Raw genomic sequence first — 15,207 nt, 5'->3', positions numbered from 1 at the left:
GAAGATTCAACCGTTAATACAGAAAAATTCTAGTCCTCAATGGAGTTCATATTCTAGCATTTTCTGGAAGACAAATAGTAAAACGAGAAAATAAAACATGTGCTCTCTGAATCCATCTTTGAAATGGGTAACTAGCTCAGCAGTTTTAAGAGAATTCAACGGTTATACTTCTGTATAGTGAAAATGATCTATAATCTGTGAACCATCCCAGATTTAGTTGCCTAACTCCAAACATGTGATGGACTCGACCTCATCAAGTGAGTTATCAGTTGGCCTTGTCCTTCGTTGTACAAGGACCAATGACTTGCCCACGAGATTAGCAGGATCTTCTAGGGAGAAGATCCCTAGAAGGGATCGCCTCTTTGTCCCACAGCTAGGAACAACGTACTACGAACTCCAACTCAGTGCTTGTCTAAAAGGGGTCTTAGCACTATGGGTCGTTTACTAAACGAGCGAGGTTATCACGCTGCCACAGCAGGATAAGCGAATTAGAAACTCTGGTGTGATGCCTCAAAATGTGCAAGCTTAACTCCCCAAAGTGATGCTGGAGTAAACCAACGTTCGAAAATCAAAGATGTTGATTAGAAGAGACTGGAGAACACTAGAAACTGAGGAGTTTCTGAAAAGCAAAACTAACCTACGTGGGAAGTTAGGCGGGGGTGGAGCAGACAGGAGGTGTTTGTATCGTGACGAAAACCACCAATTATGCCACATCGCTCATATCCCCAACGTCCCACCACTGTCATGGCAACCCGTCCACACGACTTGCACACGACATGGGGCGCAACGATCCCTGACTGGCAAAGGGCCTAGTGCCAGGCTCGCATGGAGCGGAAGCTGGGAGAGCGGTTTCCGCTACCAGCACCCAAAATGGCGGCACGAGCGTCCACAGCACGCGAAACACATGCTCTGTGCCCTACCTCGGCCTCTCAGGTCTCACTGGACTTTTGCAAGTCACCATGGGAACCCTCAATGGGGGGATTCCGCGCTCCGGCGGTGATACCACCTCCCATTCCCAGCCCTAAGCCCTTATACCCGTCAAAGAACGCACTGGAAGCGCTCAGCCTGTTTACTTCACTCCATGCCCACGCTGTAATACCGCCTGCGGCCGAAGCACGGCCGAGGGGTCCCAAACGCCGGGCGCTGTGGCCTTCGCCCCACTTATTGGTGGGCCCACGCCGCGGGGCGGGCCTACATGCCTATTGGGCCAGGGACCATGTCAGTCTTGAGAAACCGGTAAAGGGAGAAGGAGGCATACTCAGTTATTGGGCTCTCTTTACTATCAGTCAAAGCGACATCCGGCGACGGCCACCATCTCGGCTCTTTGATTGGAGAAACGTATTCTCGGGGAGGACGCGGAGGGCGGGCTTCCGAGTGAGGTGGAAGGAGGGGGCGGGGAGGGAAGCGGAGGCTGGCGAGCTCTAGGCCGGCCGGCGGTGGCGGCTGCAAGGCCTGGACTCGGGCTGAGGGCTTGCTGTGGTGGCAGCGGCGGACGCCGAGCTCAGCAGCGGGTATCAAGCACGTTTCTTTCCCTAACGGGAGGGGCGCAGCCCCGCGGGACCGAGGCTTACAGAGTGAAGGGCGGCGGGGTGGAGCTGAGGGGCAGGAGGCGGGAGCGGGCGGCCGAGCGGGGTTTGCCTCGGGGCCGGGCCCTGGGCCTGGCAGGGAGGGGCCGAAAGGCCGTGGAGAATTCCAGCTCCGGGGTGGGTTGGACTGGGGAGGGCTGAGGGCCTGAGAAGGCGTGGTGTTAAGCCCGTGCTTGGGAGCGGGGTGGGGCCATAGGGGCGGAGGGCGGGGTGGGGTTTGGCCGTCCCGGTGGGTCAAGGCCAGGAAAGTAGCACTTGTTCTCTGCTGCCCAGAAGGCTAGAAGCCGAGGCGCCAGGAGCGGCATGGCGACTTGGTCCCAGCCGGACTCGGGTATCCGGGGCAGGGTGGGCCCGGGCTCAGACCTGGCATTACTCGATCTTTAAGGGACCTCGTCCGGTTTCTGGAACTTAATTGTTCCTGGGAGGTTTTTAGTAGTAAATTGCGTGAGAACTGGAGGGTAGTGTAAGCAGGAATTCTGGGTCGCAGTTATGTTTACTCTAACCAGATAAAGGGTGTGTGTGTCTGTCTGTCTGTCTTTGGGTATGTGTGTCTTTTTCCCTTTAGGATGAAGTTGGTAGGTGGGTCAGCCTTGGAGATCAGAGGGCTATGTCTTGGTTTATAAGGTTAACGGAAGCTCAAAAGTAGAGACTAGAACTGAAAGGCAGGTTTACTCCCTCCCCACTTGGCTGTCTGGGTTGAAGAGTTGGCCATATCCTTCTAATTTGGATCAGAAGGTCACATGAATGAAAATAAAACATGCGTATTCAGATTCTGGACAGAATAATCCTGTTACAGACCTCTTCCCATCCCACCAGTACCCCCACTTTTTTTTTTAATGTGAAAGTAATAGGAAAGAGAAATCAGGTTTTAAAGTTGGGGAAACAAAAGGTGTTATTCTTTTCTGTGGTGGTGTTGTTTCACACTCCCACGCATTAATAAATTCTCCTAAGAACTTGAAGGGACAAGGATTATAGGCAGTTTTATCCTGAGAGATGGGAAACAAACTTTATGTTAAGATAGGAAATGGACTTCTCATGCTAAAAATAGAAGCTGGGTAGTGTGTAATGGGGTGGGGGAGGGTTGGTAAATCAGATAACATGTAAAATATTTTGGATGCCCTGGGCATTATCTGCTTATCCAAAATGAGCTACCTTTTAGAGCATCACAAAATTAATATCCAGATATTGAGATCCCTTGTGAGTAGTACCTTCTTTTCATAGTTGTTCTATCTGTACAGGATTTTGTGGGTTTTCTGGGAGTATAATAACTGGATTTATTTTTTAATAAAGAGATAAAAGTGGCCTTTTAATATGTTTCCTACCTTTTGCCTTGATCCTGGTATGAAAATTAAAAAACCTTATCCTGTTGCTTTTGTGATTCCTGTTTCAGGTTTCTCTGGAAACCCCCCTGGTAAGTGTGGAGGAGGCGGGACACTCTGACCCAAGACAAAAGGCCTGTAGCTCCAGCCAAAGAAAATAAACCTTAGGAAGGAGAAGGAGAAAAAAAAAATCATCAGCTGTTTCTGAGAACAGCCTGCAGTGGAATCTACAGAATCTACAGAGAGGACAACTAATGTGAGTGAGGAAGTGACTGTATGTGGACTGTGGAGACAGTAAGTCACGTGGGCCTTGAGGGCCTGGACTGGGTTAGCAACAGTTGTACTTTCAGAGGTGAGGTGTCAAGAAGGGAAAAGTGAATGTGGTCTGGAGTGTGGCCTTGGCTCCAAGGGGCGTGTTTTCCTCTGAGGCCATCAGGGAGCTCAGCCCCTGTGTTCTGCCAGGGTGGGGTACAGGGTTTGGCACTGAGGAGGGTGACTTGCTGGCTGGAGCAGCAGAGCAGTGGCCTTGATTTGTCTTTCAGAAGATTTAAAAACCAAAAAACATAAACATTCTGGTCCTTCAGCAATGCTTTCTCTGAAGAAATACTTAACGGAAGGACTCCTCCAGTTCACCATTCTGCTCAGTTTGATTGGGGTACGGGTGGACGTGGATACTTACCTGACCTCACAGCTCCCCCCGCTTCGGGAGATCATCCTGGGGCCCAGTTCTGCCTATACTCAGACCCAGTTCCACAACCTGAGGAATACCTTGGATGGCTATGGTATCCACCCCAAGAGCATAGACCTGGACAATTACTTCACTGCCCGGCGACTCCTCAATCAGGTGAGGGCCCTGGACAGGTTCCAGGTGCCAACTACTGAGGTTAACGCCTGGCTGGTCCACCGGGATCCAGAGGGATCTGTCTCTGGCAGCCAGCCCAGCTCAGGCCTCGCCCTCGAGAGTTCCAGTGGTCTCCAAGATGTGACAGGCCCAGACAACGGGGTGCGAGAAAGCGAAACGGAGCAGGGATTCAGTGAAGATTTGGAGGATTTGGGAGCTGTAGCCCCTCCAGTCAGTGGAGACTTAACCAAAGAGGTTAGTGGCAATGTGGAGGGGTGGTGGGAAGGGTCTGAGGTTGGAGGGGTGGGTTGGGCTGGTGCTGAAGGAGTATGGTTGTTGTACTAAGCCCTGTAAAGAACCAGAGCGGTTCCAAGGAGTCTCGGGCATTGTTCTTGGTTAGGAATGGGCTGGGTTGTCTGACTAGAATCGACCCACCTCTAAATGTACTGTCAGGGCAGTGGGAGGTTCCTAGAACATGCCTGTGTGTTTACTGCTTGGATTTCAACATGAGGCCTGGGGTGGGGGAGGGAGTCATGTTGTGATGAGCTTTGATGCGCTGTATATCTGTTGCTAAGACACAGATATTTTGTGGACTGTTGCCTTGTACCTCCCCCCACATCAAAACACACATACATATCCTAAAGTTCTCCTCCTTTGTGGTCAGGCGTGTTGTTGTTGTAAGGTCCTGATAAGTCGGCTCTCCTGGGCCTGAGCCAGGGGGTAGATTTAGATAGTTATTCTTGGCCAGGAGAGGGCCAGGCTCCCATTCTTTGCTAAAGGCCTACTGCAGGGAGTAGGGACGGGAGGGCTGGAAGCTAGAAGAGAAACTGCATTCTGCTGCTGAAGTCAGCTTGCTTTGAACTGTCAGAGATCTGAATTCCTGACGAGTGGCTGACATTCTGTTCTGGAAAGAAGGTGATGCAGTTGCCTTTAAGAGTGTTAAATGGCTTCTGCTGCCCCTGCTCCACCAGTGTGATAAGATGGCTTTGAACTCTGCTTTTGACCCTGTCTTGCCGTGCAGTCGTAAGGAGCTTGGGAAAAGGTCTGCTTTGCTTGCCTGGCTGTTAGGGAAAGAGGGATTGTACTGGGCTGGGTTTCCCAGGGCTGAGTCTTGAAGCAAGGGTGCATGGGGGGAGTGTGGGAAGAAGAGGGTATGGAGATACGTTGAAACTTTTACAGAAGCTGTAGAACTTGGCTCTCTCTACCAATCAGACCAGGTTTTGCCTCCCACCCTCCCGTCAAGTCTGTTCCTGAGTTCAGTTTTCTGAATGTTAGTCATTGTCAAATCATGTAGTGACTGTCAAATCATGTGGCTTCCTCTGGGCCCGTGGTCCTCAACTGGGGATGATTTTGTGGTATCAGGGGACATGTGGCAGTGTCTAGAAACAGATTTGGTTGTCACAACTGGAAAAGATGTAATTGGGATCTAGTTGGGAGAGGCATGGGATACTGCTGAATTTCCTAAAAAGCATAGGACAGCCCCTAAATAACAGATTGACCTGGCCCCAAACGTCCATGGTGGCAGGGTTGCTCTGTGCTTAGCTGGCTCATACTAGCTCTGCTTTGAGGGAGACGAGAGTTATCTGAGCCAGGGGGCCATGAGCGCTGCTTGCCTTGCCCTGCCTCTCTGCTGAGATTCTTACAGTGCCACCTCTCTTCTGCTTCCTCTGTTCTTTTCCTTCAAATGGGCTCCAGTCTGGCACAGTGGTCTAAAGAAGTGTGCCTCCCAGCTTCCTCTTCCATCCCCCCACCCCATGGTAGCTCCTCAAGGGTTGAGTATAACTGGGCTTGGGAACTCTGCTCCTGGGAACCCTGCAGGCGTAGCTTCATTCCTCTTCCTACTGGAAGCTCTCCTGGGATTTCTTGGCCTTCATGAAGTTCATTCTTTGCCTGACCCCAGGCCTTCACTGTTCCCTTTGGAGGTTGAGGATGGGTCAGCATTAGGGGCCCAGGCTGGGTATGGGGGAAGGGAGGATTATTGTGTCTAGAACAACATTTCCTCAGCAACTCAGGGATAAAAATACCCAGGTCCAGAGCATGTGACAGGCACTGCTGGAGCTGGTATTATCCCCGGGGTGGCAGCACTCCCCTGCTGCCAGGCCTATTCGATGGACAGCTATAGCCCAGGCCCTTGTCAGGGATAGGATTCCCCTCGAGGTTGGCACTCTGCCCAGAGCGGGGGGTGGCCTGTGTACAGCTCTTAGCAGGCGAGGAGGAGCAGTCTGTGACCGTGGAGAACATACTGTCCCTGACCTGACCTTAGGTGCAAGGGGAGCAGCGGTGAGGATGGGAGCCAGAATTGTGACCCTGATTCTGCCAGGGTCTTATTTTCTGCTTTGGAGATGTGAGCTGGGGCTCAGGCAGAGAATGCTCTTGAAAACAGCTGGGGTTAAGGGTGGGGGGTGGGGGGGCAGGGGATGTTTTTGTGTCCAGGACTTTGCAGAGCACCCTTCATGCTGGCCTTCAGGCTCCTGTCTGCCTCTTGCCTAGGCCTGCCCAGCACCATGACATCCCTGCCTGTGTGTGTGGATGGCTTCCCCCTTCCTCTCATCTGGCCTGCTCTGGGGTGACAAAACCCTTGGTTCCCAGTGAATCTGGACGCACTGGGTTCCTGCCCAGCCTAGCTTTGATCCTTGGGCTTGAGGACGACTGGCCACAGCCCTACAGAGGAATGAGAAAACTCCTTCCACTTCCAGGGAAGAACTTAGATTCCCAGAGAAGCTGCAGGAGGAGTGTCTGTCCAGTCCTGAGTGGGCTGGGTAAGCAGGATGCGACAGGAGGGAGAGTGGCACCCCTTCCCCCCAGGGCTCTCTCACTGCGCCACCCAGGCTGGCTGACTGGGCTGGGTGGGGCTGCCCGCCCCTGGGTGCGTCTCCTTGAGGAGACGGAGGCGGCCCAGGGATGGGCTGGTTCCTTGCGGCAGCTTCTCCAGCTGCCCTGGTGCAGAGATTGGCTCCCGGCTGCAGCTAGGTAACAGGCGGTGGGAGGGGATTGGCTCCTTCCGCATCTCCAGCGGAGACTTGGGGGAGGAGATTGGCTCTCGTCGCAGCCTAGGTAACGACAGTGGGAGGGGATTGGCTCTTTCCGCAGCCCAGCTGCTGACCTGGGGGAGGGGATTGGCTCTCTGCAGCCTCAGCAGTGACCTGCGGGGTGGGAGGGGGAGGGGATTGGCTCCTTGCTGCAGCCTAGGTAACAAGTTTGGGGGGCATGGGAAGGGGGAGAAAGGGAGGAGCGGGAGGATAGGCCCAGGAGGGAGCTTGCTTTCCTCTGCAGCTTGAGCACGGAGCATGGGGTGGGAGTCCCATCTCACTGCAGCCTCTGCGGTGAGCTCAGGGTGGGGGCTGCCAGGCGCCTGAGTGGAACTGGGGTTGTGAGGTGGGAGGGGGCTGCTTCAGGATGGAGAAAGGGGGCTGGGCTGGGCCGCCCAGGCAGCAGCACGGGCGGGGCACCCTTCTTGGGCCCCTCGGAGCTAGCAAGGGGCCACCTTTCCAGCCTGGTTTGCTCCTTGAGAGCCAAGAGCTCCTTGGAGCCCCCTGTCCGGCTTCCCGGCACCAGCTGCCCTGGGGCTCATCTCGCAGACCATGACCCGCCTGGACCGCAGCTCTCACAGTGGTGGGGGCCATGCCAAAGGGAGCCGGCCCCTTAACTCTTTGGTGGCTGGTCACCGGGTGGCCCAGCCCCCCTCTGCTCCTGGGTCCAGGGCTTCTGTTCAGGTTGGTGTGTGTGGGGAGACTGGGGGTGGGGGAGACACCTGGGAGGTCTTAGAGTTAAGGTGGGAAGGAAATGTCTGGTCAGAGCTAGGGAGGTGGGTCTAAGCTCTAAACTAAGGATAATGTTTTATGGAAAGTATCTGCCTTTTAACATCTGAGTTGAAGGCAACAATTCAGGGTTTCTTCAGCCACATGCATGTATAGGAAATCCAAATGTCTCATTTATTGGGGTTGTGTGCTGGTATGCTGGGTGGCAATGGGGGTGGCAGTTGGAGCAGGAACTGATCGAGAGGCGCCAGGGTAGAGTGGGAGGGAGGCATTTTGGTGCCCAAGGCGGCAGTTGTGGCTGGGCGGTGATGGGGGCTATGTCCTTGAGTGGGTTGACTGATGGCAGTCAGTGAGTCCTGGGGTGTGGTAAGGGAGTGAGCACTGGTGTGAGGGGACACTGTGGGGCTGGCCTTGGCAGGGGTGGGGTGCCCAATGAGGATCATCTGACTGCCTGAGGCTCTCCGGGGATTGAGGCGGCTTGCTGGGATCAGCTGAGAGTGGGCATTCTAGCAGGGATGGATCTTGAGGTGAGCCTGGGCTAAGAGTTGTGGGTGTTCATCCGTACTCCTGCCTCAGCCGGGGAAAAGGGGAATGGCTGTAGGGAGGGCTGGAGGTAGCCTGTGGTTGTCATTGGTTGCATCAGGTGGTTGCAAATGCAGGGATTTTCCTCTCCAGCCCACCCCACCCCTTTATGCAAATACAGTGGCACCATAGGCTGATGCAAGCCTGGCCACTGCGAAGCGATTCTGCTTCACAGTGCACCCTTAGTTGCCATGGCCATCTTTCTACAAACCAAGTTTAAGGGATTCCCATTCCCAAAGTGAGAGGCGTCTTCTGCTTCGCCTCCTTAAGTTGTGGTGAGATTGCCCTGCCTTTTGGCCTGGCTGTGTTTCTGGTCCAGATCCTAAGTGCACAGGCTAGTTTGGTGATAGTCATGCTAGAGGTTTTTGCTAGCTCTCTTTTTGTTTTGGAGGGTGGTGTCTGGAAATAGATGAATGAATCCTTGCTGGTACGGAGGGGACAGCAGAAGAAGCTGGCAGGTGTAGATTGGGAGCGATCCCACCCAGGAGTAGTTGGGGTGATGCTTGGAGGGACTTCTGAGGGGCAGGACAGGGAGGGGCCCCAGGACCCCAGAGCTAAAGTCATGGTGCTCTATCTTTCAGGACATAGATCTGATTGACATCCTTTGGCGACAGGATATTGACCTGGGGGCTGGGCGAGAGATTTTTGACTACAGTCATCGCCAGAAGGAGCAGGATGTGGATAAGGAACTGCGAGATGGAGCAGAGCAAGAGGACACATGGCCAGGCGAGGGTGCAGAAGCTCTGGCTCGAAACCTGCTAGTGGATGGAGAGACCGGGGAGAGCTTCCCTGCACAGGTACTCCCACCTCTGCCTACTTCTAGAAACTTCTCTCTAGAGAAGGCAGTGTGTGTCTGTGGGATGGGCCTGAATGTGTACCTTGGGTTGGGATCTCTAAGTCACAGCGGTGGCTGAGGAAGTGGGAGTGGAAGAGCCGAAGCAGCAGTGGAGGGACCACACCTTACAAAGAAGAGCACAGGGAGGCAGAGCACCTAGCGGCTGTCTGCTGGCATCAGAGCCCTCCCGCTCGCTCTCTCCTCCCCTGGAGTTTGGGACTTGTGGCCAGCCGACAGCCTGGGGACGTAGGGAGAGTGTAGCCCTATGACCACACAAGGCCTCCTTCCAGCTTTCCCTTGGAAAGGCTGGGGAAGGGGCTTTGGCCCACAGGCAGCCAAGGCCTGGGTCAGTCAGACTTAACAGTTGCTGTTGCCACAGGTGCCTGGTGGGGAGGACCAGACAGCCCTGTCCTTGGAAGAGTGCCTTAGGCTGCTGGAGGCCACCTGCCCCTTTGGGGAGAATGCTGAGGTGAGCAGGACTCTAGGGAGAGCCCACTGAGCCAGCAGGGTAGCCTGCACATGGTGTGTCTCTGCGGCTGCCTGAGGGGCCAGCTTTTGGTGTTGGCCCTATCCTGGCTGCTGGGGGTGAATGCAGAGGAAGGAAGATACAGAGCCTCAGGCGGTAGTCTCTGGGAGGAAGCAGAAGGTGGTCTTTCCTCCTCCCTTGTTAAACCTTCTGTGTTTTGCCCTAGTTTCCGGCAGACATTTCCAGCATAACAGAAGCAGTGCCTAGTGAGAGCGAGCCCCCAGGTCTTCAGAACAACCTTTTGTCTCCTCTGCTGACTGGGACAGAGTCGCCATTTGATTTGGAACAGCAGTGGCAAGATCTCATGTCCATCATGGAAATGCAGGTAGGATTTTCAGAACCAGGCACAAACCTGTCGGACTTTGTGTGGAGTATCTTCGTTTTCAGTTGCTTTTCCTCTTCTGGGTAAAGAAAGAGTAACACCTTTCTGATTGATAAGAAAAGTGGGGATACTGAGGTGTAACTGTCCAGGTGTCTCATTGGGGCAGTAGTGGGTGGAGTCAGGATTGGGGTTTGGGAAAAGCAGCTCCGGGACTGAGGCTTCTAAAGCAGGCCTGCCTCCTAGGTGCACCTTCTTCCTTTCCTTCAGGCAGGTAATCACTTGGCTCGGTGTTTCCTAGATCGAGCATTGAAGCAGGCTGACATTCCTGCAAGTCCTTTGCAGCCATTGTCAGGTCACTTGGCCCTCACATCATCTTGCTGGCCCTTTTATTATTTAAAGGTGAGGACACTGAACTCAAAGAGAGGCTGAGTGAAATGCTTCTGGTCTTCCAGCAAGTGGTGCAGCTAGGCTGTCTCACTGCAGGCCCAGGTGTTCTCTTCACTGTGCTGATTTTGCAGTGTTAGGAGCTTTTTTCCTCTCCCGTCATGATGGGGGAGTCTGACCAGAGGTGACCGGGAGCCCATCAGTCCTGCCTTGGGGGGAGTTCACAGGGAGGAACCCATCTCTGCCAGGCATGGTAGATCAAGTGGGGCTGGGAGCTGAGGCTGCTCCAAGCCTCACTTGATGGGCTCTGGTTTCCCATCTCTTTCATTTATACCCAGGCGGCCATGCCTGTGTTGGGTGCCTGCTAGTGTGAGCCCCCAGCCACACCAGGGGAGGGAATCTGCGCACAGTGAATGGTGACGCTCGTCTCTCCTCCCAGGCCATGGAAGTGAACACATCAACAAGTGAAATCCTGTATAATGCCCCTCCAGGAGACCCACTGAGCACCAACTACAGCCTTGCCCCCAACACTCCCATCAATCAGAATGTCAGCCTGCATCAGGCATCCCTGGGGGGCTGCAGCCAGGACTTCTCACTCTTCAGCCCGGAGGTGGAGAGCCTGCCTGTGGCCAGCAGTTCCACGCTGCTCCCGCTGGTCCCCAGCAATTCCACCAGCCTCAACTCCACCTTTGGTTCCACCAACCTGGCGGGGCTCTTCTTTCCGCCACAGCTCAATGGCACGGCCAACGACACAGCCAGCCCTGAGCTGCCTGATCCGCTGGGGGGTCTGTTAGATGAAGCCATGCTGGATGAAATCAGCTTGATGGACCTGGCCATAGAAGAAGGCTTTAACCCAGTACAGGCCTCCCAGCTCGAAGAAGAATTCGATTCTGACTCAGGCCTCTCCTTGGACTCCAGCCATAGCCCTTCCTCCCTGAGCAGCTCTGAAGGTAGTTCCTCTTCCTCCTCCTCTTCGTCCTCCTCTTCCTCCTCGTCTGCTTCTTCCTCAGCCTCTTCCTCCTTTTCTGAGGAAGGTGCCGTGGGCTATAGCTCTGACTCTGAGACCTTGGATCTGGAAGAGGCTGAGGGCGCTGTGGGCTACCAGCCTGAGTATTCCAAGTTCTGCCGCATGAGCTACCAGGACCCGTCTCAGCTCTCCTGCCTGCCCTACTTGGAGCACGTTGGGCACAACCACACGTACAACATGGCGCCCAGTGCCCTCGACTCTGCTGACCTGCCGCCCCCCAGCACTCTCAAGAAGGGCAGCAAGGAGAAGCAGGCCGACTTCCTGGACAAGCAGATGAGCCGGGATGAGCATCGAGCCCGGGCCATGAAGATCCCGTTTACCAACGACAAGATCATCAACCTGCCTGTGGAGGAGTTCAACGAGCTGCTGTCCAAGTACCAGCTGAGCGAGGCCCAGCTGAGCCTCATCCGTGACATCCGGCGCCGCGGCAAGAACAAGATGGCGGCGCAGAACTGCCGCAAGCGCAAGCTGGACACCATCTTGAACCTGGAGCGGGACGTGGAGGACCTGCAGCGGGATAAAGCTCGGCTGCTGCGGGAGAAGGTGGAGTTCCTCCGGTCCCTGCGGCAGATGAAGCAGAAGGTCCAGAGCCTGTACCAGGAGGTGTTTGGGCGGCTGCGGGATGAGAACGGGCGGCCCTACTCGCCCAGTCAGTACGCGCTCCAGTACGCCGGGGACGGCAGCGTCCTCCTCATCCCCCGCACCCTGGCCGACCAGCAGGCCCGGCGGCAGGAGAGGAAGCCGAAGGACCGGAGAAAGTGAGCCTGGGGAGGAAGGGGGTTGACGCTCACCGAGATGGGAACTGGAGAAGGGCTGGGCCTGGACCTGGACCTACAGCGGGGACTTTAATGCCTTCTTATCCAATAGATCTTCTCAGAGGGGATGACTGCGGGTCAGTGGACAGAAGAGGCAGGCGCTGTCTGGTTCAGCTTCCCCCGCTGAGGGGGTGGAAGTGGCCAGACCGCCTGGGTGGACCGGGCCCTCACCCCTGCCCCTTTCCTTCAGGGGAAGGGTGGTGCTGGCATTGTTGGAGGCCAGCAGATGGGAAGGAAGGGACTTGTGAGAGGAGGGGGAGGTAGTAGAAAGTCAGTCTCATCACCGGGAAGGAAGGAAGGGGAAGGAAAATCAAAGCGGGAAGAAAATCAAAGGGCAGGTTAAATTGGCTCTGGCCAGGATTCCAGGCATCAGGTTTTAGGGGAGACTAGATCATTTGGTGTGAGTAAACCCCACTTCACCCCAGGGGAGGGGTGGAACACGGAGTGGGTTCTGGGAGGGGCTTCTGAACTCTCCTGCCCCTGCACTTTGGCATCCCTGAAGGGGAGCTCTTGGATGATGTTTTCTGTGAGGTTTCGGTCATGGGGGAGCCACTGGGACCCGACACTGACTTGAAGAGTTAGGATGAAACAAACGGTAGACAGGCGAGGGTCAGGCCCTGTGTTGCAGCAGCCCCAGCCAAGCATGCCACTCAGCTGCCCTGCCATCCGCCTTCCTCTGTGCCCAGTCCCCCCTGAGCCAAGGCTCCCACATCTCCACCAGAGCCTGCATGTGAATGCTGTTCTCTTCCTGCCCGCGTGCCCCTGCCCCTCAGCGGCTGCCTGGAGTTCTTCTGCAGCTGGGGTGCTGGGCCTGCAGCCTCCTGGGAGCTGCTCTGAGGCAGGGGGTGATGTGGAGAAGCCAGGCAGTATTCAGCACAACACTGGGGAGTGACCCTTCCCTCAGGCCTCCCCCACCAACTGGGCTTGTCACTGGAAAGACAAAAAATATGAAACCCAGCAACGACGACAAAAACTAGTCCTTTTAGAGTTTCTTGCGCTTTGATTTTTTTTTTTTAGGGTTTGAGCCCTGTTTCACTTATAGGGTCTAGAATGCTTGTGTTGAGTAAAAAGGAGATACCCCAATATTTAAAGCTGCTAAATGTTCTCTTTGCCATAAAGACTCCGTGTAATCGTGTGAACACTTGGGATTTTTCTCCTCTGTCCCGAGGTCTCTGTCTGCTTTCTTTTTGGGTTTCTTTCTAGGAGAATGAGAAGTGCATGTAAGAGGGGCTGAGGGTACCCCTTCCCCAAGGCTGTTGGCCACAGGCAGCTTCTCCTTACCCCAGTTTAGCAAGGGCTTCTGGCGGACTGCCTGGGGGAGGCAGAGAGGGGAGCGCCAAGGTGACCAGGTGGTTTCTGGACCCGTGTCTTTGCTGCCTACTGCCGTCCCCACCTCTGCCTGGGTCTAGAGCATGGTCTGCCCCAGACTGACAGGAATGAGTTCAAGTGGGGGAAGCACTGATTCTCTTCCCCACTTGGAGGGGGAGGCGTTCTAACTGAGCAGTAGGGATAGAAGGCATGAGCCTGGGAAGTGCTTTTATAAATTATTTCCTTGTAGATTTATTTTTAATTTATCTCTGTGACCTGCCAGGGAGAGGAGAGAGAGAGAGAGAAAGAAAGATGCTGTGAGCACATGACAAAATAAAATAAAATGAATGATTCATTCTCAAGTGCAATTTTTCCCCATTTTGAATTTAAACTGAGTGAGTGTAAAGGAAATAGGCCCCAAGAGGAGAGCACTGACCACTGGCGAAGGCAAAGCTCTTATGGGAAGGTGGGTGAAGAGTTGGGCAGGTTGACAACTCAGTCTTAAATACTGCATTAAGTCTTCCAAAAATGAGTTTATTACCTTTTTGTAGGGCTTGTCAGCTGAATCCTCTTAGAGGAAGAATTCAGTGTCCTTTGGCCTTATTCTCATAGGGCTGGGCGGGTTTCGTCACGCGGCCCAGCTCCTTACCTGTCCCCCTGCGGCAACTCCAGTTCTAACACGGACCATGCTGTTACTTCTCGGGTGGTCCCACCTGCCAGCTGGAGCGCAGTCAGTGATGACAGTGAGGATGGAAACCTGAGGGATGGACGGACCGGCGCATGCCAGGCCCTTCATTGGAACAGCAGGGCCCCAGGACTAGAGAAACAGACAATTTGACCCCAGGGTTTAAGGCATTTGAAATCCTTTCCAGCTGAGGTGACCAGAATCTTCTCCCTCAAAAAACCAAAAGCGTGTGAAGTGGTGAATGCTTTAAGGCACCAGATGGTTGTTAGGACGGCCTCATGCCCATCTATGGTAGGTACTTTACAAATGCCCAAGTAATGAATGGGCCACTTGGCAGTCTCTGTGAGATTACCAGACAAGGTTTTGGGCTGGAGGCTGTGTTCTCTATTATGAAACCTGTGATCTGGAACTCCCCATGTACCACTGTGTGACCTGGTTCCGTGATGCTACAAGAGTTTATTCTGTGGGGTGGAATAGAATTCTGGGAATAAGGCTGAGCTCTTAATTTGTTTCAATTTACAATGGCTTCCCACCCCCTCCTCCCCCAACCCTAGTTGGAAGGGGTTGGTTGGTCCTATCAAGAAAGAGCTGTTTCCTAAGGCAAAAAGAGAAGGCAGCAGAGGATGAAATGGTTAGATAGCATCGCCGACTCAATGGACATGAATCATGAATTTGAGCAAACTGGGAGAGGATAGGGAAGGCTGGCGTGCTATAGTCCATGGGGTTGCAAAGAGTTGGACACAATTTAGCGACTGAACAACAACAAAACGACTGTAAACCAAATAAAACAGATTTTAAAGGGAAAAAAGGCTAAAAATTAAGTTGGAAAAACTGCTGATAAAAATATATAGAAAACTGTGACAAGTAAAATTCAGAGTAATGTCTTTGTATTCCTTCTAGATACATGTATACATATTTTTGTTTAGTACACAATTAGGCTTTAACTTTAGTTTTGCAACTTTTTAAACTTTTTTTTTTTAGCTCTTAAGAGAAAAATGCCTTACCTCCCCTTTGCTAGTGTTGCTTCTGGTCTGAGAAAGTGTGTTTTGGTCACCCCCTTCCCTCATGGCCCCTTATGGAGAGATGTACAGCTGTGTCTGGGAGCTTGCTGATTAGCTGGGGCTTTGAGCCAAGTTGGTCAGCACTACTGTGGGGCTGACCTCTTTTTGCTGTTGGCAGGTGGAGTGGGTGTTCCAGCTTCAAGGCTTTTTCTGGCAGG

General features: G+C 53.8%; 1 protein-coding gene across 10 annotated transcripts; it reads left to right on the top strand.

Moving 5' to 3' along the window:
• Positions 1-1,403: 1,403 nt before the first annotated feature.
• On the top strand, positions 1,404-13,658 carry NFE2L1 (NFE2 like bZIP transcription factor 1). 10 transcript variants are annotated; one of them, XM_060395557.1, is made up of 6 exons: positions 1,404-1,511; positions 2,977-4,001; positions 8,701-8,883; positions 9,301-9,390; positions 9,614-9,772; positions 10,593-13,658. In XM_060395557.1, exons 2-6 carry the CDS (start codon positions 3,492-3,494, stop codon positions 11,940-11,942), a joined length of 2,292 nt encoding a protein of 763 aa, XP_060251540.1. In that variant the 5' UTR covers positions 1,404-1,511; positions 2,977-3,491; the 3' UTR covers positions 11,943-13,658. The 10 variants fall into 10 exon arrangements, with proteins under 10 accessions (XP_060251540.1, XP_014954221.3, XP_060251542.1 ...); XM_015098735.4 differs by having other exon boundaries at positions 8,668-8,883; XM_027974652.3 differs by lacking the exon at positions 1,404-1,511 and adding an exon at positions 1,858-1,917.
• The last annotated feature ends 1,549 nt before the right edge of the window (positions 13,659-15,207 follow it).

The sequence above is a fragment of the Ovis aries genome, chromosome 11, assembly GCF_016772045.2.
Source record: "Ovis aries strain OAR_USU_Benz2616 breed Rambouillet chromosome 11, ARS-UI_Ramb_v3.0, whole genome shotgun sequence".
Classification (NCBI taxonomy): Eukaryota; Metazoa; Chordata; class Mammalia; order Artiodactyla; family Bovidae; genus Ovis; species Ovis aries.
The sequence above is the reverse complement of the archived record's forward strand: the minus strand, read 5'-3'. Positions and strand labels throughout refer to the sequence as shown.

Coding starts and splice junctions, on each gene's coding strand:
- NFE2L1 (XM_015098735.4), top strand. CDS start 3,492: ATGCTTTCTCTGAAGAAATACTTAACGGAAGGACTCCTCCAGTTCACC. Junction 8,884..9,300: donor GGGAGAGCTTCCCTGCACAG/GTACTCCCACCT, acceptor CTGTTGCCACAG/GTGCCTGGTGGGGAGGACCA. Junction 9,773..10,592: donor TGTCCATCATGGAAATGCAG/GTAGGATTTTCA, acceptor CTCTCCTCCCAG/GCCATGGAAGTGAACACATC.